Source organism: Carlito syrichta, unplaced genomic scaffold (genome assembly GCF_000164805.1).
Source record: "Carlito syrichta isolate Samal-C Ts95f unplaced genomic scaffold, Tarsius_syrichta-2.0.1 Scaffold305867, whole genome shotgun sequence".
In the NCBI taxonomy this organism is placed as follows: domain Eukaryota; kingdom Metazoa; phylum Chordata; class Mammalia; order Primates; family Tarsiidae; genus Carlito; species Carlito syrichta.
The window spans coordinates 154529-181139 of record NW_007249963.1 but is presented as its reverse complement, the minus strand read 5'-3'; the positions used below and the strand labels follow the sequence as shown (position 1 = coordinate 181139).

Here is a 26611-nt window from a genome sequence, read left to right as displayed (position 1 = left end):
CAAAACTTCCATGCGTGCATGGGGCCTCTATCTCCCAGAGGTCATGGACCTCTTTGCAGGCAGAGGGTGCGGGAGCAGAGTGGCTACAATCACCTCCCCAGAGTCAGCTCTCTCCTCATCATGAAATTGCAGAGCATCCTGGTCGAAGCAGGTAAAACTCCCCCAAACACCAGGAGACTGAACAGCTGATGATATTTTCAGGATCTGCAAGCAAGTATTCCCTTCTCTCAACAAACTCATCCTCAAAACAGTGTTAAACCCTGCAGGCTGCTGGAGACAATGCTCGCTTCATCACGGATGTGCCAGGCTCTGGTCGTGTTGGGCTCACACGCGCATAAAGCACCTGTGACCACAGCCAGTGCAAAGGACATGAATGAGGGGTCACTCACTGCTTTAGAACACATGCATTCATGACTTCGAAGGGCAAAGGGGGCAGAGCTGGGAGTGGTTGAGCCCTCCCCGGGGTCCTGGCAGTTGGACCACTGGGGCTCGTCACAGGCCTGGACTTCAGATGGGGCTGCCCGGCACCTTACAGACCATCTAGACCAGCTTTATGTTGAAGCAATGACTGGAATCTCCGAATGACGGGTTCATTCAAAACCAGACTCAAAACCTAGCTGCAGCTGCGGGCTGGAGGGTCACTGGGAGCAAGCCAGGGGGAGCAGGAGTCGTGAGGGAGGGGAAGAAGCAGAGTGAGGGCCCCTGGGCCCATCACGGCCATGGACTGATATGCTCTGCATGGTCCCCAGGCCTGGGTCCCCATCTTCTGGGGTACACTCAGAGCCCTAGGTGAGGGGTGCCTTTTCCTGGGCACCTTGACTCTGATGGACAACCACAGCCACAGGCCTCACCATGACCCATGGCACCATCCCAGTCCTCTCAGGTCTCTATCATTGGATGAGAGCATAGGCCTCATCTGGGGCCTATGATCCCAGTCAGTACGGATGTCCCTCTCATCGCTGGAAACTAGCTGTCAAGCAGACTCTTTGGGACCACACCTTTGTTCAGTGTAATGGCTCATTATATGGGGAAGGTAAATAATCCCTGAGCACCTACTTAATCTAGACTCTTTCTTTTTCCAAATACTCAAATTAAACCTGAGGAAACTTGCTGTTAATAATCAACTTTCTAGCCGGGCTTGGTGGCTCAGCCTGTAATCCTGCACCTTGGGAGGCTGAGGTGAGTGGATTGCCTGAGCCCGCGGGTTCGAGATCCGCCTGGGCAACTTGGTGAGACCTCATCTCTACAATAAATAAACAAATTAGCTGGGCGTGGTAGTGCGCACCTGTAATTCCAGCTACTTGGAAGGTTGAGGTGGAAGGATCGCCGGAGCCCCAGCAGGTCGAGGCTGCAGTGGCCGGAAGCGGCCACTGCACTCCAGTCTGGGCAACAGAGTGAGACTCCAACTCAAAAAAATAAATAAATAAATAATCAACTTTCTTTGTGTAGCTCTCCTCAGACCCTTCTGCTTCAAACCCTCCATGCCCTCGGAAGCCCCCAGCATCCCCACTTGGAAGGATCTGAACTGATGGTGGCACAAGGAATCCACCTTGGCCATTTAATCACATGGGCACAAGAGAGAAGAAAGCTCAAACTTCCACGGGGGGTGGGGCGGGGGAGAGAGAGAGAAAGCCAAGCTCAGAAAACTCACCTCAGGCTGTGAGGACGCATGGCTTCCAAGCCACACGCTTGGGTGCTGAGGGGCTGTGGCCTGTCATCTCATAGGCCTGTTGGTACCTTCCGGAAATCTTGCCTTTGTAGGTGAGAGGAGGTTTTCCCAACATGTTTGCTGTTTTCCTAGGTTGGGTGTATCCCACCAGGGGCAGAGGTGTGGTAGCAAGAAGCATATTGAAAAGAGGGTGGCTTCACAGGAGGCCACATCTGCAGCTGAAGGCATAGTGGCAGCCCCAGAGCCACCAGATCCCCACTCCTGTCCCCCACCCCAGCCCCCACATCAAGCCAACCTGGGCTGGGTTGGCCCAGGCAGAGGGGAAAACTTGGGTCAGAAACAGGAATTGGACATGGAGCAAGTAAATGTGAAGGGAAAGAAATTCTGGGGATTTGTGCAAAAGTCCTTGTTTAGAAAAAGGCAAACATGAAAGAACAAGCAGATGTCAGTGATGCTTGCATAGGAACAGAGTTGACTCTGATGTCCTACAGACTCAGGGGCTCTGAAGTAGCCCATGATGGGTCGAGGAGGAGGTAGAGAGTGGTACCCCGTGAAGGGCAAATGCAGAGCATTCTCGAAGAGGCCAGATGACTCTCGCTGAAAGGAGGTGTCTTTCCCTGAGGGGATGGCAGTCTTCAGCAGGGAAACACTCAGAAACATCTCTTCAGAGCAGAATCAGCTCCAGGTGGTTGCGGCTTGGCAAGCTGTGGGAAGCTTTTGGATATCTGCCCACACGTCCCACACAGAATTCTCAGTATTCAGAAACTGGCAGAATCCAAGAATGGCCACATTTAGCTGACAGCAGACTAGGCTGGTTAAGTCGTGTGGTTGAATGGAAAGAACTGAGGTATAGAGTCAGATTGGATTGGGTTCAGATCCTGACATCTTCTGTGACAGGGTGTGAGTTTGGGCACACTGCTCAACATCTCTGGGCCTCGGTGTCCTTATCCTTATCTGCTTAATGTAAGTAATAACATTATCACGCATGGCCTGGAACAGTGGCCCCCAAGCTTTGCTGCATTAAAATCAGGACGGCTGGAGATCTTCAGAAAATATTGAGACCTGGCTTCCACTCTAAGACGTTCTGATTCAGGGGTCTGAAGTTTGACCTGGGCAGCAAGATTTCAAATCTTTCCCAGATGATTCTAACGAGCAGCAAAATTTGAGAGCCATTGCCCTAGAATGCAGTAAGTGCACAATAAATATTTGTTCTCTTCAGGACCTGCTATGTAATTTGTGACCACTTTGTTAAAAAAATTTTTTCAGATTTTAAGATGATAACAGCAGAGCATTAAACCACGCTCCGGGGCATTCTGAGCACACCGCCCCACTCTGAGCCTAGATGGAGCACACGTGATGACTCATTCTCTCCTTTCCGCTCATTTTTAGCAGGGCAATGCCCCAGATTAAACTTTAAAGGAAAATAAATCACACCATGTACAAAGTGAATAAGAAATGAGGTGTTCCAAAGCAGTTTTGGAGGGGTCTTGGCCTGCTGAGTTTGCAGTAACTTTTCCTCAAGGAGCCTGGGCCCTCCACAGAAGAAAATGCTCTGAGTTGGGGGCTCCCGGGGCAGGCTCCAAGAGGCATTCTACAAGTTCAAGTGCAGAACCCATTCCCATCCCCCAAACTAAGTCACACGTATCTACCCGTGGAAACACGAATGTGACACAGCCCCAAAACAGGGATTCGTTGCAGGAAAAGTGGTACCAGTGGGAGACAGTTTCAGGTCTCATAGGAAAGGCCGTGCAGCTATGAGGATTAATTTTGCAGCAAGGAAGAATGGACACACTCATCTCTAGAAAGAAGTCTTGCGGTGCCTGGTGAAAATGACGGCCTGGAACGTTCAACTTGTTGGCCTGGTCGCCCAGCATGCCTTGTGGCGGCCCCACCCATTTCAGGGGAGACGTGGGTGGGCCTGATGTTGGTTTCTCCTCTTCAGCCTCACCAATGGGACCCTGGGACTCCTTTAGAGACCGTGATCCTTTAATGCTGATTTGCTAGGCCAAGAAGGAAGTGAGGAGGAAAGGAAGAGGCTAGTGTGTGCCTGTGACCCCTACTTAGAGAAGCAGCCCTGGATTTGGGGGCTGGTGCCTCCTGCCCCTGAGTAGTGGTGATTTAGTGAAGGGCCCTTGAAGCAACAAGTCACAGGCTCTATGAGAGAATCAGAAATGGGTGATCTTGCACAGAATTTACGGTTGTCTGATCCCCACCCCATGGCCTGGTCTTGGTCCTTAGCAAGTTCACACAAAGGGCTCAGTAACTTTGGCTCCACCCACGAAACCCAGAGCATCTGGACTTGGGCTCAGCTAATGGCTTGAGGCCCACCCCAGGCTGTCAGCTGCAGAGTTGGAAGAAACCATTTGAGAAGAGTGGGCTCAAAAAGCGGGAACAATGAAAATTCTGGAGATCCTTCCTATTTTCAAAATGGCACTTGGCTCTGAGAAGTTGCTTGACTTTTATTGATGGAGAAGGGGCACTCAACTTTGGCATGGTGAAATTCCGCCCTCCCAGGGCTCTTGCCTTCTCTCTGTCCAGACCTTTTTGAGGTTTGGGAGTTAGTAAAGCAAACCTTTATCCAGTGCTAAGCCCTGGCCCAGCGCTGAGCTCTTCCCTAGCTCTGTGGGGTTGGGATCAGTCTCCGCCTGTATGGGAGCTAGTTGGACTAATTATCGGGTGTTTACATGAATTAAATGAGGTGCCTATCTCAGTGCTACCTGGGAACCAGGGAAAGAGGTGGATCAGCATCAGCATCTGTGTATATCATTCTCAGACACCCAGCGAGACCAGGACTGTCATTCTTCCCATTTGAAAATGAGAAAAATTATGACTTAAGAGAGGTGAAATAACATAAACAGGTTAGTGAAACCTCCAAGACCAAATTCCAGGTCTGTCTAAGTCTCAGAAGCACCTTTCCAAGTGTCTTCTCCAGGATGGGGGGCTCAGCTGTGATGGGCTTCCTGGACTCACCCCACCTCCGTCCAAGATGCTGTGTATAGACTTGAAGAATCAAGGGATCTGAAGGTCAGAGAGAAAAAAAGAAGGGGGAAAGAAAGGAAGAATAGATGTTAAGGAGATCATCTCATGCATTTAATAATAATAATAATAATTGTTATTATTATTATTTTGAGTTGAAGTCTTGCTGTGTCACCCAGGCTACAGTGCAGTGGCATCAACCCAGCTCACCACAGCCTCCACCTACTGGGCTCAGGCGATCCTTCTGCCTCAGCCTCCCAAGTAGCTGGGACTACAGGCATGAGCCACCACACCAACTAATTTTTTAATTTTTTGTAAAGATGAGGTCTCACTATGTTGCCCAGGTTGATCTCGAACTCCTGGGCTCAAGTAATCCTCTTGCCTCGGCCGCCCAAAGTGCTGGGCTTACAGACATGAGCCACTGTGCCTAGGCAAAAAATAATTTTTTAAAAAAGCATAATTTTGCTCTCCATAAAGGTGCTGGAGGCCATGGTTTAGTGGGCCTGGCCAGTTCAAGGAATTGTCATCAGTGAGCCTAACAGGATGGGTCTGGTCTCCAACGCCAGAGGTGAACCGGTGGCCAGCACAGCCTCCCCAATTCCAGCAAAGGCAGGCCCTGAGTGTTGTTCCCAGCCTGGGGCAGAAAGGCCCTGGGTAGCTTCCATGCTGAGCTCCCCACCCCCAGGCCAAGAAGGAGAGAGAGGCACTCACCATGCTGTGTACACAGCACTCAGCCTGTCTCTAACAGCCAGGATGGCGGCCACTGCTGAAGAGGGCCGGGCCGCAGCACTGTGGCTGCAAGAATGATGGAGTGGTCTTTAATTGTTTGTCCTCTGAAACCCGGGTAGTGTTGGCAACCAAACAAGACTAGCAAGGCTGCTGGCACCAGAATGACAGGCTGGAGCAGGCACCACTACCCACCTAAATGGTTAAATGACCGGTCTGCCAAGACCACCGAGGAAAGTGTTACCTCACCACAGGGCAGATTAAAATATGCGTTTTTTCCTAATTGAGCATAGTGAAATCAGCCGGCGGTCCTGTCACAAGTGCAGGAATGAATTGTCACAGCACGGCACACACTACTCAACAGAGCATCTATTATGGGGGGGAAGAGTCACATCAACTTCCTTCCTGCTGAAATTTCAACTAATCTGTTGTCCAGTGGGCTGGGATATGGCAGCATGGAGGAGACTACATGGACTGGTCATGCTTCCATCCCGATTTCTTCCGATGGCAACCTGTGAGACAATCCCGGCTCCTTGTGCCTGTGACATCACGTGGCAAGGTCTGGGCTCTCCATTGGCAAGAGAGCTCAAAGCTTGTGTATGACTAACCTTTTTGTTCTTGTAAATATATGTTTTATACCCAATGCAGTTGCAGGGCAAATACGTATAATGCAAATCCCATTTTTTCCCCACTACCTTCCTTGATAAAATTAGAAGCGTGTTCTTAGAAGGAAACAGAAAATTCCGTGACAGAAGTCTGTCCTGTGCAAGAACATAGGTGCCATGAAGGGTAGGCACCAAGAAGAGAGCCTTTTTCTCTCCTATGCATATGTCTGGGGGATGCCAAGGCCACCTTGCCATGAAAATTTCCAGGGACAAAGACGAGAAGCTCATGCCAGCCCAAGCCCCTGTGTCACCACTGGAAGACACAGTCCTGAGAAGTACCTCATGTTACATTGGCATTTGGGCTCTGGAACAGACAGAACCTGTGCTCTCCATTTTTAACTTCACAGTCCTTGGCAGTTTTGAACACATCTATAATATTTTGGGGTTGTTTCTTTTTCTGTTGTAAGTATTTCTTAAGTTAGACTGTTTGTGGGCACTTTGCCATCTTGATACCCGCCCCCACAGACATTTCTCTCTTCTGAGGCATTCGTTTGAACTCCACAGTCCTCCACAACAGGGTCATTGCGGCCCAACATTGATTTCAAAAGAGCAGCAAACGTTCATGTTAGTTAGCCCTGAACATTAAAGTGCCAACACTTTAAGCTCAGAGTCAACTAAAACCCACAAGTCTTTTTCATATGAACCATTGTGATTGCATTTGAGTAGCTGACTCCGTGTACCTAAATGCAGGACTTTGCATTTATTTTTATTAGTTTTCTTGTCATTTTTTCATTTGTGCTTCAGCCTGTTGAGGACATTTTGAATTCTGATCACGCCACCTATAAACGTGTTACTTCTCCTAGATACAGGTATACTATGTCCATGAACTTGATAAACATCTCTTCTTTGTGTTCAAAGAAATCAACAATGCAAATACTCAATAGGGCCAACCACAGAACCCTAATAGCCTCTAAAAATAAACCACTTCTGTGTCTTTGAATTCTTCTAAGTTACCAAGCTAGCCATTTGCCCAAACTACTCTTGGGGGTAGGAAGCATACCCAACCCACAGTGAGCACTCCATGTGATAAATACGAAGGAGGAAATTTGAGTTCTGTGTAATTTCTGGAATTAACAAGGATAATCATAGCTTAAGTGAGACTTAGGTGTGACTATTGGTAACCACATAAAAATATTGTGTCTAGAATCCTGATGAATGCATGACATGTGAAATGTAGCCATATGTAAAAATTCAAATACATCTCACATTGAATTCACAATTCACTATAATGACTTCTTTGGTTTTAAGAAATGATTAGAGATAAGAATATAAGACTAATTAGTCATAATTAACACACTTGCTTATTACTCTTCCCTGCTGGTGACATTAGCTCATGCTCCATCTCTGGTAGCAACACACACATCTTTAAAGTTGGGGCCCCAGAGAGAGCAGATGTGGTTAGAGCCCACCAGGCCATGCATGACTTCAGGGCCTCAGGAGGCTGCTGCCAGCCTGGTGGATTCCCCTGGCCTCCGTTGTGGGGAGTTGGGCCCCTGGATTGCCTAAAGTCAGTGGACTGGGGGAAGCCAGCAGCCTGGGTCACAGGTTAGCCAGTCTCTCTTCCAAATTGGTTCCTATGCAGGCCTCCATGTAAGATACTGCAATTCCCAGGCTTCTCACCCCTGCCCACTAGGGCTCCAATCCTCATGGTACTTGATTTCCAGATATTTCTTCTTTGCCCAGCCCTGTAGTTAAGTGGCAGTAAATGTCACTTGTGTAGACTGATCATAATACCAATAATAATAATAATAGCTAGCATTTGTTGACGGTTTCCATGTGAATACGCATTGTGTCATGTCATCTGTGCATCAGCCCTGTCATGGAGAGTGTATTTTCATTCCCTTCACGAGTGGGGAAACCAAAGCATGGGGAAGGGGGTTTGCTTGCCCAAATTGCGAAGCTAAGAAATGGCTACCTGACTCCAGAGCGCCTCCTCATGGATAGTCTTGCCTTATCATTTTACCCTGAATATGGTATGGTTCAATGAGATTCCACAAGTAATTTCTGTCTTCCCATTACATCAAGCCCATGTTAGACGTCACAGACATTTCAAGTCAGAAGACAAAATTCCTACTTGCACAGATTAACAGCCCATGGGAGTAGGTTTTGCTGTGGTAACAACCTCAGACCATCAGTGACTTAAAATAGCAACTTTATTTTTCATTCATGCTACGTGTCTATTGCAGGTCAGTTGGGGGCTCTGTGCACCATTGTCACTCGAGGGCCCGGGCTGACGAAACAGCCACCACCTCAACACTGAAGGTCTCCAAGGAGAGGGAAGAGAGAGAGATGGAAGTCTCACTTCAGGAGTTAAATGCTCGTCCCTGAAAGGATGCACAGCACTTCCACTCCATGCACTGTCTATGCCAAGCCCATGGCCCCATCCACACCCAGAGGGACCTGGAAGTATAATCCTGCCGTGGTGACAACCACATGGACTAGTTCGGAGACAAGACCAAGACAAGTACCCCAGTCACTGTCACACAAGGCAGAATGCGGTGCCACATAGGTTGAAAAGTTTGTAGGAATAGAAATAATCTCCATTTGTGGGATCAAGAGAGGGCCAGGGGTGGAAGGATGGACTCTGGGAGGTAAGTGAGATCTAGCAGGCAGAGACTGAGCATGGGGAGGGATGAGAACCTGGGCCGAGAGGAGGGGTTTGAAAAGGGGAAGGGAGAGGTGGTCTGGAGCAGAGACCAGGTGGGCACAGGAGAACATGATGGAAGGCTGGACTGAGGCCCTGTGGAGAAATCTGCTCTCTATCTGGTGGCCTATGGGAGGTGCTGGAGGGGGCAACTGTGACATGCTCAAAATTGTGCTTAGGGAGTTTCTTTAGACAGTGACTTGGATGGGAGTTTTTAGGTTTTTTGTTTTTGAGTTGGAGTCTCACTCTTCACCCAGGCTGGAGTGCAGCGGCACGTTCCCGGCCACTACTGCCTCAACCTACTGGGCTCTGGTGGTCCTTCCATCTCAGCCTTCCAAGTAGCTGGAACTACAGGAGTGCGCTACCACGCCTGGCAAATTTTTGATTTATTGTAAAGACGAAGTCTCGCCAAGTTGCCCAGGCGGGTCTCGAACCTGTGGGCTCAGGCAATCCATTTGCCTCGGCCTCCCGAAGTGCTGGGATTACAGGCTGAGCCACCGAGCCCGGCTGGCTTTTTTTTTTTTTTTTTTATTTTGTAGAGATCAGGTCTCGCCAAGTTGCCCAGACTGGTCTCAATCTCCTAGGCTCAAGCGATCCTCTCACCTTGGCCTCCCAAAGTGCTGGAATTACAGATATGAGTCACCAGACCCGGCCTTCAGACAGGAGTTCAAAGTTGAGGCTGCTGGGGCAGGTGGGAGGCTGTTGCAATGTCTTAGATGGGAGAAAGGGGACCTGGGTTAGGGAGTGCCTACAAGAATGGAAAGTAGGGAAAGGCTTTGAGACACCATATGCAAAGAATACCCTCAGAACCCCAGAATCACAGATGCTATCAGGCTAGATAAGCAAATATCATTGAGGCCGTGTGGGTGAAGGAAAAAAAATGGCTGATTCCAAGACTGTATGGGATGCTTGTGTGACATCAGCAGTATCTTCTAAGAAACCATGAGTGGTATCTCAAGCAAAGTCAAGCCAGGTCTTGTTTTGTAGATAACAGCATGCCCCGGGTCCCAAAGACATCTCATTTGGGCAAGAGTCTTCTGCTAAACCTATCAAATATTTTCTTCTTCCAGGTACATTTGAGTGAATTTCTATTTATGTACTAAGTGTGCTGTCGAATACGTGTGCTGACACTTAGATGTTGACACTGACCACAAAATATTCTTTTACAACCTGTACTTTCTTAGTATAGGTGCCTGAAGCTGGTGTGAAAATATGCTTCCTGTCTTCCTTGGACTTAAAAGCATACATATTATATAAAAATATTTTTAGAGACTCCAGGGATCTGTAATGCGCGGGCGAGTATATTCGACATGCATGAACAAGAACACAATTCAGGATACCAGCAATGGGTCGGAGAGTGCTTTGCAGAGTCAGTCTGGTGTTCCATACTGATCACTATCATGGAGAAGTCCAAGGTCTAATTAATCCTGCCTAGATAGAACTAAAATCAAAATCCACCAGAGCTAAGGTTATTTCAATTTCAATACAGCATGCACGTGTTGGAAAAGCTCAGCAAATACCTGCATCTAATCTGCTTTGCACAGCAGGAGTATCTATAAAGGTTATGGATTGACTTTTCAGCAGATATAAAGCTTTTGTTTTACAGCGAATCCTATGCATCAGTAAACATATTTTAACTTTTAAAAAAATTGTTGTCTTCTAATAAGATCAGGAATTTCAGAGTGCTCAGTAAACGGGAGACTGCAAACCTAGAGTTATAAGTTAGGTTTTCTTGGGATTTTGTGGTGTGTGTGTGTGTGTGTGTGTATACACGGGCATGCGTGTTGTGGACAAGCATATTGATTCCCTATCTAAGAGCTGCTTCTTGGAACTCGAGACATAGACACCACACAAGGTCTGTCTGTTCAGCGTGTGGTCCATGAACCAACAGCATCAGTATGACCTGGGAGCTTGTTGAAAATGCAGGATCTTAGGCCCCATCTCAGACCCACTGAAGCAGAATCTGCATTTTAACAAGATCCCCAGGTCATTTGTGTGCACACTGAAGTCTGAGAAACATTGACATAAGGGACCCATTCAGTCAATGCACTATGGAAAGTTAAGTGACAACAAGACCCCAGCAAGCCAGAGCTGGATCAGTTTTAGCTGAACTTCTGGATTTCTCTAAAGTCAGGTGTTTTCAGTGGCCTCATATCATTATTGCTTTGCTTGATTTCCAACTAGAATTTCTTTGACAAAGTTGTCACCATCTGATAATTTTTCTCCTGGCAGATCATGAAGATGGGATTCTTCCCAGATGGTTATTTTTTTTCTATGCGTACATATTTTGTCTTCTTAGTTCCCTTGTAGGATTGTTGAAAGCAAGGACACGTCAGTCTTTCTAGAATAGTCCTCTAGACTAGTAGACCATTCTAGTCCTTTATTTAGAATTTTCTACTTTAGAGTGGTTTAAGATTGACCAGCCCACCTAACATTTCTCAGCCTTTTGAAACTCATGGTTCATTTTGAAGAAAGGAAGAACTCATGTGCTACAGTTCAGTGAAAAAAGCAAGCTACAAAAGACATTTATAGTATGCTATGCTTCATGTAATAAAGAAGAGGATATAAGAAAATACCCAGGTGTCTTCTCACTTGTATAAAGAAATACAGAAAAGATAAGTCAGAAACTAAAGGTGTTGGTTACCTGCAGAAAGCGGGTGGGAAAGTGAGAGGTGAGGGGGGAGGGATCCTTCTCTGTGTACAGTTTTTTGCACAGATCTGACTCTTAGACAATAGCAATACTTCCATACTTCCCAAAATAAGCAAATAATTCAAAGCCACTGGATATGGGGAGGAACCCACAATGGGATACAAACACTAACAAATGAATTCGACTCAACTGCTAATAAATACGGTGACTACATTAAAGAGAAAAGTAGCTAATTTGAAAAACTGAAACAGTATTCTAATTGAATACTGCAAGGCTGAAGACACGGAACTGTGCATAAATGCTGTGATCTGGTTAGGAAAAGTGCTTCTCATAGCAATAGGGACTGGCAGTTCTGAAATTACATGATGTACATTCAAATGGATTATAGACTTTAAATTCAAATATGAACCCCAAAACTAAAACAACATGGGTTTAAGCTGCTTGGGTCAAATACATGGATATTTTTCAACCAAACATGATTTAAAAATACAGTATTCAAGGGATGCAAAACCCTCGGATAGGGAGGGCAGACTTTTTGTATTCATGAGTCTTGCAGGTCTAACTGGTACAATCTCCCAGTTGTATACCAAGGGACGACTGCAGTGGATTGAACAAATAAGTAAATATATTGTGGACAACAAGAGTCAGAGTCACAAGAAAAAGGACAAGTACAAAATGATCCTGCGACATTAGTTTAGAACCATAGGTATCAATATAAACTCATGGGTTTTGAACAAGGGAGGAAGAGAGAGAAGTGAGAGATAGAGATAGGTATGTGTGGCTGAGCATATGTTACGTAGCCCTCTCTGTTGTGAGAGTCTAAGAGCAACACACCACCCCAGTAACAACGAACACACCTGCAACACAGATCTTGGTCTTTACACGCCATCTAGTCAAAGGAAACAGGAATTTCAAAGAAGTGACTGACTCCTAAGCCATGTCATGAAAAACCACAAGGTGAGCCTGGAACATCCTGTGGTGCCAGAAAATAAGAAAATGTTAAAGAGAGAGAGAGAGAGAGACTGAGAGTGAGAGAGAGAATCTACAAAAGAACACAGGAATTAACTTGAAGGGGCTACAAGCTAAAACATCTGAGCAACAAAATAAAGATAGCATTGCGTTTAAGCTAGAATAAAATAAACAAAAGCATTGAATTTAAACTAGAATAAAGCAAATATTCACAATGATAAATAAGCAAACAAACCAAAAGCACATAAATAACGGTGAAGGAAAGACAGTTGTTCTTCACCATAGAATTCCAATGGATAAGTATAGAAAGAAGGAAAGAAACAGCATTGCCACGAGGCAAACATCACAGAATGGATGTTACAGACAAGACTCACCAATGGGTGCTAAAGTTAGTGGGTGAACATTGGAGGACAAGGAGGCTATGCTTAGTCTCCAAGTATCAACCCCAGATACTTAGCCACAGTGAGAAGCCCCCAGACACCACCTTAATCAAGTGATCAAAATAAATGTCATCGGTTAGAAGGTGTGGACATCGTGAGACCCTTGAGTGACACACTGCTAAAAATGAAGAACTTTTCTCTGTTTATAGAAAGGCATGAACAAACCCAAACTGAGGAACATTCCATAGTGGAGCTGATCAGAACAAAGCATAAAAGTCAAGGTCAATGACAAGGAAAGACCAAGGAACTGTTGTTACCAAGTGGAGAAGACTAAGGAGAAATAATAGCAAAAGGCTACGTAACAGCTAAATTTAGGATCCTGGATTAGAAACAGAAAAAGGACATTAGTGAGAAAAATAGGCTTAAAATGAACTGTAGTTCAGTTGATTCTATTGTACAATGTTAGTTTCCAGTTCTTGATAGTTGTACTGTGGTTAAATAAGGCGGTGACATCAGGGGATATGATAGGAAGGATATAAGAAAACTACATTGGGTGCACGTGGTGGCTCAAGCCTGTAATCCCAGCACTTTGGGAGGCTGAGGTGAGAGGTTTGCCTCAGCCCAGGGATTCGAGAACAGCCTGAGCAACTTGGTGAAACCTTATCTCTACAATAAATAAAAAAATTAGCCAGGCATGGTAGCACACACCTGTAGTTCCAGCTACTTGGAAGGCTGAGGCGGAAGGATCACCAGAGCCCAACAGGTCGACGCTGGGGTGGCTGTGAGTGCTACTGCACTCTGGCCTGGGTGACGGACAGAGTAAGATTCCAACTCAAAAAGAAACATGGCTATTGATGGCAGTCTAGCAGACTCATCCACCAGCAAGGACATGGGCTGAGAGGCTGCCTGGGGCCTGCTGACCCTCCAGATCACAGACACACTGTGTTTTGAACAGTGTCTCATTGAAACCTCACAAGAAGAGAGTGTTAGGAAGGCACTGTTTTCCACTGTAAAAAAAAAAAAAACAACCCATGCTATGACATGTGAGGTTGCCCCGCATAGTCAAGACCATCATGAATGTCACATGCATATTGATGTTTTACGTGTATTTTCTCAGTCCCTGGTACTGTCATCTCCCCAACCACCTGGGTTGGCTGCAAATATCTGCCTTCTACCTCTCCCACTGCTCCGGCCCAACACAGCCAGAATCTGCTTGTTCCCTAAGTCTTGCTGATCTCATTGCGTCATTTTCACAGACTAAATCAATGGGGTCGAGAGCATGATGTAGGATACGGTTAAATTATTCCTACAATGAAGGGGTAAATTCTTTCTTGAACAGTTTGTCGTGTAGACACAATTAAGGGGAAGAAATAGCTCACACAATTTTTTACATGCACTGTGAGGAGATTCATGGACCCTAGATGCATAAACTCGAGATTCGGAAGCTCTGATGCCCTATGCTTTAAAAAAAATTATGATTTTCCATGGTGGTAACGACACATAACCTAAAGTTCACCATCTGAACCATTTTTAAGTGTCCAGTCAGTAGCACTAAGTCCATTCACATTGTTGTGCAACCATTATCACCATCTATTATCAGAAGCCTTTAATCATGAAAACCTGAAACTCTGTACCTATTAAACACTGACACCCCTGCCCCTGGCAGCCACCATTCTACTTTCTCTCTCTATAAAGGTAATTCTCCTAGGTACCTCATTTAAGTGAACTCATACAGTATTTGTCCTTTTATGATAGACTTATTTCATTTAGCACAATGTCCTCAAGGTGCATCCAAATTGTAGTGTGTGTCCAAGTTTCCCTGCTCTTTAGGGCTGACTAATATTCTCTTGATGTACTGTCAGCCCTCTGCATACCTGTGGGTTCTGCAACTGTGGATGCAACCAACTGCGGATCAAAAATATTTTTAAAAAATTGCATCGGCATGGAACACGTGCAGACTGATTTTCTCATTATTATTCCCTAAACAGCACAGTATAACAACTACTTAAATAGTATTTGCATTGTGTAATATAAGTATGATGATGTAAAGTATTTGGGAGGATATGCATAGGTTACATGCAAATGCTATGCATTTTATGTCAGGGACTTGAGCAACCTCGGATTTTGGTGTCTGTGTGAGGTCCCAGAAACAATCCCCCATGAATACCAAGGGACGAATGTTTATGCCACATTTATATCCACTCATTGGTTAATAGACATTGGGTTGTTTCCATTCCTTGGCTACTGTGAATAATACTGCTGCAAACATGATAGCCTACTTTTATAATTACAAATTATTCACCAAGTTGTCAGAGTCTTACAATAACTCTGGGAAATTGGTATCATTATTACTTTTGATGATGAGAACACTGTGACATGAGTTTTTTGTATGAGGAGGACCCCCCCAAATCCTAGAATACACCTATTGAGACCCTTTTTCTACTGCTCAAAACCGTTTTGAACTCGTCAATTTTGATGCCTTTTAGTGCTTCTGCTTTTTGTTTTACCTCTTCCACGTCAAAACAATTCCCCTTGAGGACTTTTTTCATTGGAGGGAAAAAAAAGTTTCTCTGGGTGAGATTGGGTGAACAGGGAGGGTGGAGCACGGGGGTCATGCTGTTTTTAGCCAAAAACTGCTGAACACTCAGCATGGTATGGGCAGGTACATTGTCATGGTGGAGGAACCAATCACCTATTTGCCACAACTTGTGATGTTTCTTCCACAAACTGTGGTGCAACCTTCTCAAAACTTTCAGATAAAACTTTGAGTGGCTTTTGATCAAGATAAACAAATTCTGAGTGTATTACAAGGGGGCTGTCTTCCAAAAGATAATTCCGGGATTTTGGCGGGGTCCCCCTCACTTATATACATGTTTTCATCCACGGTTCCTGGACCATAACTCTCGTAGCCCTTGTTATAATGTTGGGCTCTTTAGGCCTCAGAAAAGAGAACCTCTCTCTCTGACCTTCTCTTGCCCTCCTTTAAACTGCTTCTTTTTCTCCTCAAAGCAGGAATCTTCTCCCATCTTTCTGTCTTGGAGCTGACCATAAAGAAATTCTCTGACCCACCTTGCATGATTGGAGGTCATGAGACCTCAATTTTAGAAGGATCCAGCCCTTTACCCTGGGGAAAGGAATACTGCACAGAGAGGCCAAGAAGAACCTGAACAGAGGCCTTGCTGGGCTTCCCCTCTAAATCTATTAGTATTGAATCATATCCTTTCTGTCCAATTCCATTTCTGCATGGTTGTCCATGCTTCCGTCATGCCTGTCCACTGATGTCTCCTTAAAAGGCCCAGGAGAATGGGGCACAATGAGTTTCCTGAGAGCTGAGGACAGAGGTTCCTGGAGCCTCCTCCTGGGAGGGCTTGGAGCTCCACGCCCCTTCCACGTGCCTTGTCCTGCCCGTCTCTTCATCTGGATCCTTTGTAATATCCAGTTAACCTGTGTTTCCCTGAGTTCTGTGAGCTGCTCCAGCATATTAATCAAACCCAAGGAGGGGGTCGTGGGTACCCATATTTGTAGCCAGTCGGTCAGAAGCACAGGTAAAACAACCTGGGGCTTCCGGTTGGCATCAGAAATGGGAGCAATCTTGTGGGTCTGGGCTTCAACTTGAGGGATTCAATGCCATCTCCAGGTGGGTAGTGTTGGGAGGGAGCTGGGATGGAGGACCCCTGTCGTCAGCTGCGAGACTGATTGCCTGCTTGTTGATGGGAGAAATCCATGGTTCCAGAAGACTTCTGTGTTGGTTGCTGTGGTGTGAGGGAAGAGGAAAAACAGTTTGTGTTTCGTCCTACACAGACAGAAGCTCAGAGTTTCACAGTTACTACATGGCCGAGCAGAGTCTTGAATGCAGGTTTTCCAAAGAAACAGTCCTTGATTTCACCTTTTCTGGCTAAACATGGGAGACCACGTCTACCTTTTATCTGCTGTTGGTAGGGAAAGAGATACTGCCCTCCTTGGTTTCCAAAATAATTTGAAACATTTTCAGCAGTCTAGAGTGAATACAGTTCTTTTCCCCACGAAATCTCTCCCACTCTGGGTGCTCTGAGGCCTGGGCTGAGAAGGCAAGGAGGGGGTATAACCCCCAAGTTCACAAGGATGGGGAGGTCAGAACCCCATGTCTGTCCAACTAGGTGTCCTTCTTCCACCAGATACTAGGGAATTTGATGCCCACAGAACCTGGGCTGGACAGGAGCTGGGGGTAGAGGGTCAGCCTGGGCTGGGAGTCAGTGAGGACAGTACTGGTTTCTGGGGAACTGGTACCCCACACTGCCCTACTGAGCTGGGCCTGTAAGTAGAGCTGTTCCCAGGCTCTGCTGAAAGGCGCCCAAACATTAACTGCCTATAATTTTGACATGTCAGATATTTAATAAGGAACAAATTAGCACTTGGGTCTTTTTTTTTTTTTTCCTGAGACAATCCAATTTCTATGCCAGGCACCAACTTCTATATTTCAAAATGCATTTTTGAAGGTTAATTAGAGAAGCAGCAGAGATAGTGTTTTCCAAGAGGGATTTTTCTCGTTCCTTCCAGGTCTGTGGATGGCAGAAAAAATAACTTTCAGACACTGTAAATTGAGTATGTGAAGCTGTGAGAGTAAACCCATCTCATTAGTCATTGTGTCAATTATAGTATCCAAGGAACAATTTTGTAGCAATAGCATATTTATTTGATGTTTCGAAAGCTACCTGGACCCACTGTTAGGAAGTATTTGCTCTTAATGCTCCGAGTACCTCTTTAACAAAATGGCACTCCATAAAAATTTAGTGTGTTCCTACTGTAATTAAATGGCCCTAGTCATTTTTGCATTTATGATATAAACTATAATGGCTGTAAAATCCTGCAATTAACTTTCCTTGCGCCAACATTTCATACTTGAGAAATTCTCATTACAAATTTCATTACTGATTCACTTATCTGTAATTTGTCCTATGTAACCTAAAGAATATTAACAAATTTAGAGTCACTTTTGCTCTATTAAAAACGAAATATAAAAGTCTTTCAACTAGCGAGTCAATCACGAGATTTCGAAAGCCCCTCCCACCACATGGGTCAAGTGTGTGGTGAGGATGGAGAAGGAAGGAGATTATCTGACAGAAGAGTGGAGTGAATGTGGGGAACAAGTGGGTGCCAGTGAACCCACTGGCCTTCTCAGCAACCAGGCACAGATGCACTTGACGGAGTCACAGGGAAGGCGAACAGAGCCTGTGAAGAAAGGACAGGGGAAGTCCATGCAGGGCGGGGTTTCATACCCAGAGGCCCGCGCTTCCTGTCACTTCCTTGTGGGTGCTCATCCCTAGTGCTCCTTTCTCTCTAGGGGGCTGGGGTTGGCGGGAGAGATGCCTGCGGGGTCGTAACTGGATCTTTTGCTGGGCTGCTGTGGCAGAAAGTCTATCCAAAAGACTTTACTGTTACCAATGGCAGAGGCAAGACGGAAAAGGAGTTCAACTGAGAAGGTCCCCATGGGAGGCGATACTTGCTTTTCAAGTTTCCATCTCCCCAGGTGTAGATTGGCTTATGGGGAAATTTGGAGACACTTTACCCCTTCTTTAAACCTCCTCTCCCATCACATTTAGGGCAGAAACAAATATACATCCACATTAAAATGGAATGAACGTTCATAGACCTAGTATCAGGGGCCTTGAATTCTCAACCTCATACTGTCATGACCTTGCTGGTGACTGCAGCAAGTTTTGTAACCCGTCCGGGCCCCAGTTGCTAGACTGGAAAAAGAAGGAGTTTCACTTGAATGACCACTGCGACACTCTGTGTTCTTCCAAAGAGTCTATTTCTTGGTAGAGAAAACCAAGAGCTTCTCTTTACCCAGTAAATGGGTGACACGGGGCGCCCTGCCAGCACGGGGTTTCCATCACAGTGATCTCCACGAGGAACAGCCTGCATAAATATTTTCCCCAATAACATCCCATCTCAGCAATTCCCAGCCTTCCATAACTGCATTCATTTTATTCTAATTTGTAATTAACTTTTACAAAATTAAGTTGGAGATAGAAAATTACTGTCCCGACATAAATAATCCTACTGCTGGATGTGACAGTGTTAACGCAATCAACAATACGATTCATAAATGAAAGAAATGTTGTCATACTTATTACTTCTGTGTGCTCCATCTTTTAGAGAATATTACAGTGTAAATTGAAATTTTATATGATTTAATAAACCTCAAAAAGATATTATGGCCAAGTAACCACATAACTGTAACAAATTGTCCTCCTCCCTCATTACAGAGCTTTCTCCTCACGTGGAGCTCTCGGCCTCATTATCAGAACGGTGTCTTTGACAACCCAGAGCCCATTAAAGACACCTTGAAGAAAGCACATCCCACACCACGGAGCTTCAAAATCTATACAGGGCTGGAATCCTTGAGGATGGTGTCGTAAAATGAGGAAACGGTTCCTTTCATTTTTCATCCTGAGACTCGGCCAACAAACATGTTATCTGGCCCCATAAACACCCCCACGCCTCCGTGTGACCGAAGCCAAGGTCTGCATCACCATGACAGAGTTCGGACTCAAACAGTGGAAACAGCAGCGGATGAAGGGGTTTATGACTCCTCCAAATCTTTAGCTGGCTTTATGGGGTTCCCAATATAAAGTTTCTTTGTTTTCAGAGCACCAGGTCTCCGTTTTGTGGCTGACTGCTGTTTTTCAAGGGTTTCTGGTTCACCCAGATTCATTAGGGTGGGAGGGAAAAGAGCAGGGGACAGAATAGATCAGAGGGCAAGCGACCCCCCACTGCCTGTCTCTTCCTGCTGCTGGATCCCGTGCCTCACCCCAAGCCCCCTGTATTCCAGTTTGGAGGGAGAAGGCTAGAGATATGCGTGCTCTCTAATCACACGTGGTGTTTCCCTTGGAGTCTGGTGTGATTTCTGTAGCTTCCAGCAATGTGTGGGACACACTTGCACTGAAGAATTTAATGACTTGTTTTACTGCTGCCTGCCATCAATATTTATCTATATTAACTGAAGAAAGGCATTACTCGAAATGGCGTTTCACACCTCTGAGCATTATACAGTAATTCTAAAGTCATACGTTGTACCCAATTCTATGGGCCAACACGAGATACAGCATGGATGGAAATAACCCAGCTTGAAGTTTTTCAACTTGAATTGTCTGCAGCAATCTGAAAAACCAAAGTCAAGATGATTCGAATTGCTATAGCTGGGAATGTTAGGATAAAAAGCAACGGGAACAATCATTCCTTGGCTTGGTTTTTCTTGAATTGACCAAAGTGTATTTCAAGTATATTTAAGAGAAAAGAAAAACGGAGACAAGGATGTGAGACTGCGCAGATGGGTACCATGCTTCTTTCCACCTCAATCATTTGGGCAAGGACGACTGGGTCAGCCCTGCTGTCGCCCTTCTCTGGTGGTCGGTTTTCCCACTCTGTTTCCTCTGGCTGGTGAGCCCTTCTCTGACCACACTAGACCACTTTTCCTGGCTTGTGCTTCTTCAGCGCACTTATCTGAAAGACTATCTCACATGCTGGTTTGTGTATTTGCTTACTGCCTCCCCCCACCCCTGGCATGGAAGCCCCTGAGGGCAGAAACAAGCCTGGATTCACTATTCTTAGTTATTTTTAACTTTTCTTTTTAGATTCAAGGGGTACATGTGCAGGCTGGTTACTATTGAGCCCATCACCCAGACAGTGGACATGGTACCAAGTGGGTATTTTCAATCTTAACATATCTACCCACCTACCTCCCTCCTATATGAGTGCCCCAGTGTCTGCTGTTCCCACCCTTGTGCCCATGTGTCTTCAGTGTTTCGCTCTTGCTTATTAGGGAGATCATGTAGTATTCAGTTTTCTGTCTCTGTGGTCATTCGCTCAGGATGATGGTCTCCAGCTGCATCCATGTTGCTTCAGAGGACATGACTTTGCTCTTTTTTTATGGCTGCATAGTATTCTATTCACACAGTATACTGTATATATGTACCACATTTCTCTCATCCAGTCCACCACTGACGGACACCTAGGTTGGTTCTATGTTTTGCTACTGTGAGTAGTACTTCAATAAACATGTGCACACAGGTGTCTCTTAGGTAGAGGGTATTCTTTATCCCACACAGATCACAGGCCTGGTACATGGCGGGAGTCACTTTTCATTTGCAGAATGAATTAGCCACACGTGGAGAACATGAGCTTAAACTCAGCAGCATTTCTAGTGTCTACGTAGACCACATCATTTTTTGAGCTAACAGCTTTAAAGGGATCATTTGAACATCTTACACTCAAGCTTTACTTAATACTAGTGTTTTCAAGTGTGAAAGGAACCTGGAGACCAGAGGAGCCAACTTCAGCTTTACAGAGGAGCAAGCCTGGTCTCAGAGGGATCAAGAGAATGGCCCAAGGTTGCTAAGCGCTGGGCAGCAACAGAAGCAGCTCCAGTACTCGGGCTTCCTCAGCCTGACAGCTCAGGACTCCCTCTCATAGCCTGGATTCTGTCTCCAAAGGTATGCTCTGCAGACAACTGCTCCTAGAACAGCTTGACTTTCACCTTCTGGTTGGAAATACTCTTCCTATAATTTTCCCATCTTCAGAAATTATGTTTATGGGACATCTGGGCAAGAGAATTAGTCCTCAATTCATAATAGATAAGGTTTACATTTTTAATAACAGAATTTGAACTTCAGGGAAACTTTATAACTGCACTATTAACCCGCTGCACTTAGATTTTATATTAATCCTAGATTACTTGCCTGGTGACTTCACACACTTTGGAAGAAACATGAGACTTGGAAATAGGAAGAGTGAACAGAAGGACACGAGTCCAGTCTGATGCCCAGTGTTTCTGAAATTGTAAAATCCTGCTGTTATTTGATGGATTCTGTGAAACAGGACTGATGCATTGCCTATTTTCTTTAAAAAAAATTAAATGGAACTAATTTCTTTTTGTTTTAAGGCTTGGAAGCATTCTTTGAGTTAATCAGAGATGCCTAGGAGTATGAACTGCAAGGCTAATAATCACTGAGTTAAGAAAACCAGTAGGGAAGACCTTCTATACATCAGCCCACATTCAGGCATGATGTCCAGTATGACTTACAATGTGATTTGTTTCCCGTAAATAGATGGGGGTAGATTTTAAAGTGATCAAGAAGAAGAAAAGGCATCTGGAAAATACCGATTCATACTGCTGTTTGCAGAAAACAAGGGAAGGGTATGTCTAATGTCCTAGGCATTACTACTCAGGGCAAATAAAATTGTCTACTAAAGTCAAGTATCTTTGCTCGAAATGTCATCTGCTTATCAACAGTTCTGAATAAAATTAATAGCAAAAGTAACGAAAAGCATGGTTCATAATATGGGGCAGAACCCCTGGAAAAGAGGAAATACATAAAGCTTGCTTTCAACAGCCATTCAACCTCAAATCAATACTCCATTTTCTTAGTGATTAATTCAAAACGAGCATCCAGCACTTAACATTGTAACTGATGTATTATCTCAATCTTTTATTTACTCTCCATACTTCCAAAGCAGGATAATTTTATTGTCAGTTGATCATCTTATTGATATTCCTCATGTTATGGTCAGTGGAACATGCACAGATGAAGAAACAGTATTAGGTATCTCAAAATCAGGATACAGAAATATTTTCTTCATTCTTTCAGGCTAACAAGCAGTGACAGGTATTCAAAGAATCAAACTGTCAACACCATGACTCCCACTGTCGTCTGCATCATAATCTGTTTCTTAGTAACACTTGGTCTGAGCAGCAGTAATAGAATTAATTATACTTCATTTTGCTGCCTTTAACAGTATTGACCAAATTTAAGAACAAATGAGAAGTGCTTATCAAGCTTGAAGAAAATAATCCATCAGTGGCACAATTTAAATTCTCTGCAGTTCTCTTATTAATCAAAGTAACACTTACTATCCTATCTCCACTTCCCATTAACAGTCATTAAGCCCTGCTGCTGATTGAAGCAATTTCTTTAGGGATCTCAACCTCATTTTTAAGAGAATCTTCTTCAGTGCAAAACAATATCATATAATCGTGGTGACTTAAAAGAGAGGAGGAAGATTCTTCAATCATGTTCTGACCTTGGTCTTTTTCACGTAAGTTCTCAAAAGTATACAACAGTTAGACTGGAAACTTCAGAGAGTGAACGGGCTGCCCTTGTCTTGTCACCTAAAGGAGGCAACAGTCCAATAAGCAACGCATAGACTTGGGGCAAAACCTTAACCAGTCCCTCCAAACCACCACTTGTTATTATTCTTTCACTCACAGAATCAGATGCCAATCAGAAGCAGTGAGCACGTCGAGAAGTGTTTACCTAGGATACTTTGTCTTGACTTATGACTCTGGGTAGGCACATAGTGGAGAAACAGGAGCAAGAGGTCTGTAGCCAGAAGACTTGAACTTGAGGCGGTTCTCAACACTGCTAACCCATGGGAACTTGAAAAACCTGTCTTGTTTTTCTGTCTCAATTTTTCTCTGAGATGGAAATAATACCATCCACTCTGCTTACCTCTCCAAATTGTTGTGGAAAGCACATAAGAAAACGTATGTGAAAGCCCTTTGTAATTGTTAAACATGATACAAATTTAACTGTTCTAGACCTAGAAGTCATGGGCAGTGTTTTATTCAGCTTATCTCCATGTCCTTGCCCAATGCGGGTACATAAAATTGTTGAATCAATGCTACAGAAGTCCTGTTTCTAAAAATGAGGATAAGTCATGTGATTAAAATGAAGTGATAATCTTATACAAAAAACATCTGTTATATATGTGGAGTGGAAGAAGCCATGAACTTACACATGACGGGTCATGTCTTTGGGGCTAAAAAGAGTTCTGTAGTCAGTACAATTTTGCCCCTGGGGATTTAGCATCAGCACCACTGACAGCAGCTTCAGTAGCCAAGCTGCTAATAGACAAGTCACCAAGTTGAGTGCAAAGTAATCATGAGTCAGAATGGGAGAGGGGCTGGGTGTGGCGACCCCCAGTTGCCTGCACCCCCAGTTTGTTGTGTTGTGTAGAGGCAACTAATATTCTAGAGCCTCACTTCACAATTCCTAGGAAACCAATATTTCCTTTTAATTATTCATTGAAATTTACTATAATCCTAATGTTTACAAAAGCCAAACACAGCAGGGCACTAGCTATACAATGTTAAGGTGATAACACCCAGTACTCATTCTGCTCAATCTTATCAGTAAGGAAACAGGCCTGGAGAGGTCCAGTGGCTGGCCCAAGGTCACCCTGCTGGGCACTATTGACCTTCTTTAGTTCATTCTGCAGCGACCTTACAAATTTGAGTGGCCTTCTGAGGTCCATCGCAAAGCTCTTCTCTTTTCCCCAGAGGAAGCTGTATACCGCTGAAGGAGACCTGAAGAGCCCTCCCAGGGAAGAGTTCAGCCCTCCTGTCCCCTTCTTATGTCTATGCTTGAAACACAGAGCCCTTTGCATTTGGTTGGCTCAAAGATAGTTTCTGAGATTGGACAGCCCAGATAGACCCGTTATTTTCTTCTAATGGTCAAAGTCCCAGGAAAGATAAATCAAGACCTGGACCTGAATTTGCTTGGTCAGCATAGACATGGAGACACTTTTCAATAGGTTATTGGGCCTGATGCATACAGACGATCACATAATCAATGAAGAGATGGAACAACCTCAGGTTCTGAGGACAACTGAGGTTTCCAGCTGCAGACCATGCCCCACTCTTGAGATGTTCCCAGAAGTCAGATAGGAGCAGAGTTCAGCAGGGAGCAGATTTTCTTTCCTTGAAGAGATGAAGGGCACCATCCACCACTTAATTTCTGATAAGGCATTAAATGTATGATTCTCATCTCCAAGAAACGAAACGCTGAGCTGGATTTTTGGATCAATGGAATACCTACTCCTGTTAAAGCACTTAAAAAGGAAAACATCTACAAAATGTCCCATTAGGCTGACAAAGTTATAGCAGTATGAAAAGTGTGCCTGCCGTTTCAAAGCCGAATAGAACGTTGTGTTTAAAGAGTATGAATGGATCTGAGTTCAGCAATATTTCATCTACATGAACAAGTTTAGCTATCGCATCTCTCCCCAATATTTCCCACATTTGCTTTAAACTAGGCATATGTAAGCTATGACAGAATACAGACATCATCTTAAAAAATAAGTTGTACAGTGAATGATATTAAATGGACTTTCACAGCGTGAAGACATGGAAATATATTCTCATCTTGATGTGTGGGGCTGTACAGACATAAATGCCATTAGCATTAATGGTAATTATGTGCGTAAAATCCCCATGCTCTCGATGAGAATATGCCCCTTAGTTTGCAAGTACAATGACGGGTTCATTTTGGAGACTAGAACCAGCTGAGACTCCCCTCCTCCCCACCCTAAATGAGAGAGAGATACAGGATGTCTCAGAGCATAAAATCTGATCGCCCACTTTCCCAAAACATGCAATTCAAGCACTTTAAAACTCCTTCGCTTCAGAAACGCTGAAGATGTAGCAAAAAGCATCAAACTGCAGTCTGAGTATTCCGGGAATTTATGCCATATCATTCATAGCTTCCTGTCACTTGTTAGGACGGTTATACTACGGGAACGATGTGCTCTCATAACGAACTCGTTTTATTATGGTCTGATAACTATTGAGAATATCTTTCAGTCAACCCAGAAAAGGCTATTTAACGACAATGAAAATTTGCAGAAAGTAAACAAATTTAGCATCCTGCTCACCAAAGCCAATATATTGTAATCTTATTAAGACAGGCAAGCAGGTGACAGATCCGGGAGAAAGGCTCAAGTCTTCTCTTTTTAATTCTTAAACTAATAAGGCAGTGTGACCCAAGTGTTTGGTTAGGCTTCACCTTACACGAGAGGAAAACAAAAAAGTCTTCTTTGCCAAAAAAGTCAGACAATATTGACACGGAGGGTCGCCTGCTCTGTAACTTTACAAACACTTCATCAGGGTAAGATGGAGCAAAGTGACATATGTAATTAAAGTATACTAAAAAAACAAGTCATTGTGGCTTTCAATTACAATGGAACTAAGAAGCAACCATATTATTTCTGCAAACTATTTTCACTTAGCACAGTTCAGATGGAATTATTGCCATGACCTTTTAAAAATGTGAAAGAGTGAATCAATACCCTTTCAGAGGCAAGATTGCAGGAGCCGAGTTGGCCATGCTGTAATGGTGTGTATTTCTGCATCAGAAGGCAGTTGAAACCTAATTATTGTCAATCACATACAAGGTAGCTCCACGTACTGATGAGCCCGTGCAGGCAGCAGCGTGCACGTGAGGGTCTGTGCGTGAGGGTCTTCAAGAGAGATGAGCACGTGTGGTGAGGGGGGCGGGGATCCCGGATGCGTGGGCCGGAAGAGTAAGGCTTGCAGGTGAGTTATAGGGATTGTCACTCATTTACAATAACTAACACTGGCCTGTCAGAAACAGCCACCTGTAAATGATGTATGAGTGGCTGGCCGCCTGCCATCCCCCAATAGACCTTGCAGCCAAGAATCACATTTTATTGTCGAGGTCATCGGAATGCTTACTTGGATACATGCCATATATTATTAAAAAATAACAAACAGCCAATCAGCAACATTTCTTAAGGCTCAAGGGCAAAATAGCCAACCTGCTTTTAGAAAATAAAAAACAAACATCCAAGATCCATTTTAGCAGGTGATTTTTTTTTTTTTTTATTGCTTTTCTACAGATATAAAGAAGTGACACTCTGGAGAGATTTGAGAGTGGTGATACAATGTCAGATGCCAGAATACATATGAATATTAACTTTTCCTAAGTTATTTCAGACAAGATGCCACCAAAAAAAGAAAGAAAAGAAAATTTCAAATTTCTCTTAATTAACAACAAACACGCCCCTAGACTGAAACCAATGGAAAGCAATTTGTATAGGAAGGAAATAAGGATCTCAGGTTTGATTTTTCTATTCAGTTCTATCATTCTCAAA

At 44.4% G+C, this 26611-nt stretch overlaps 1 protein-coding gene across 1 annotated transcript; it reads left to right on the top strand.

Annotated features, from left to right (window-relative positions):
* The first annotated feature begins 2095 nt into the window (after nt 1-2095).
* On the top strand, nt 2096-19293 carry CUNH7orf71 (chromosome unknown C7orf71 homolog). The gene is given in 4 exon segments (XM_021714896.1): nt 2096-2202; nt 13936-13998; nt 18928-18964; nt 18967-19293. Coding segments are annotated over 4 exon segments (534 nt in total).
* Nucleotides 19294-26611: the final 7318 nt, after the last annotated feature.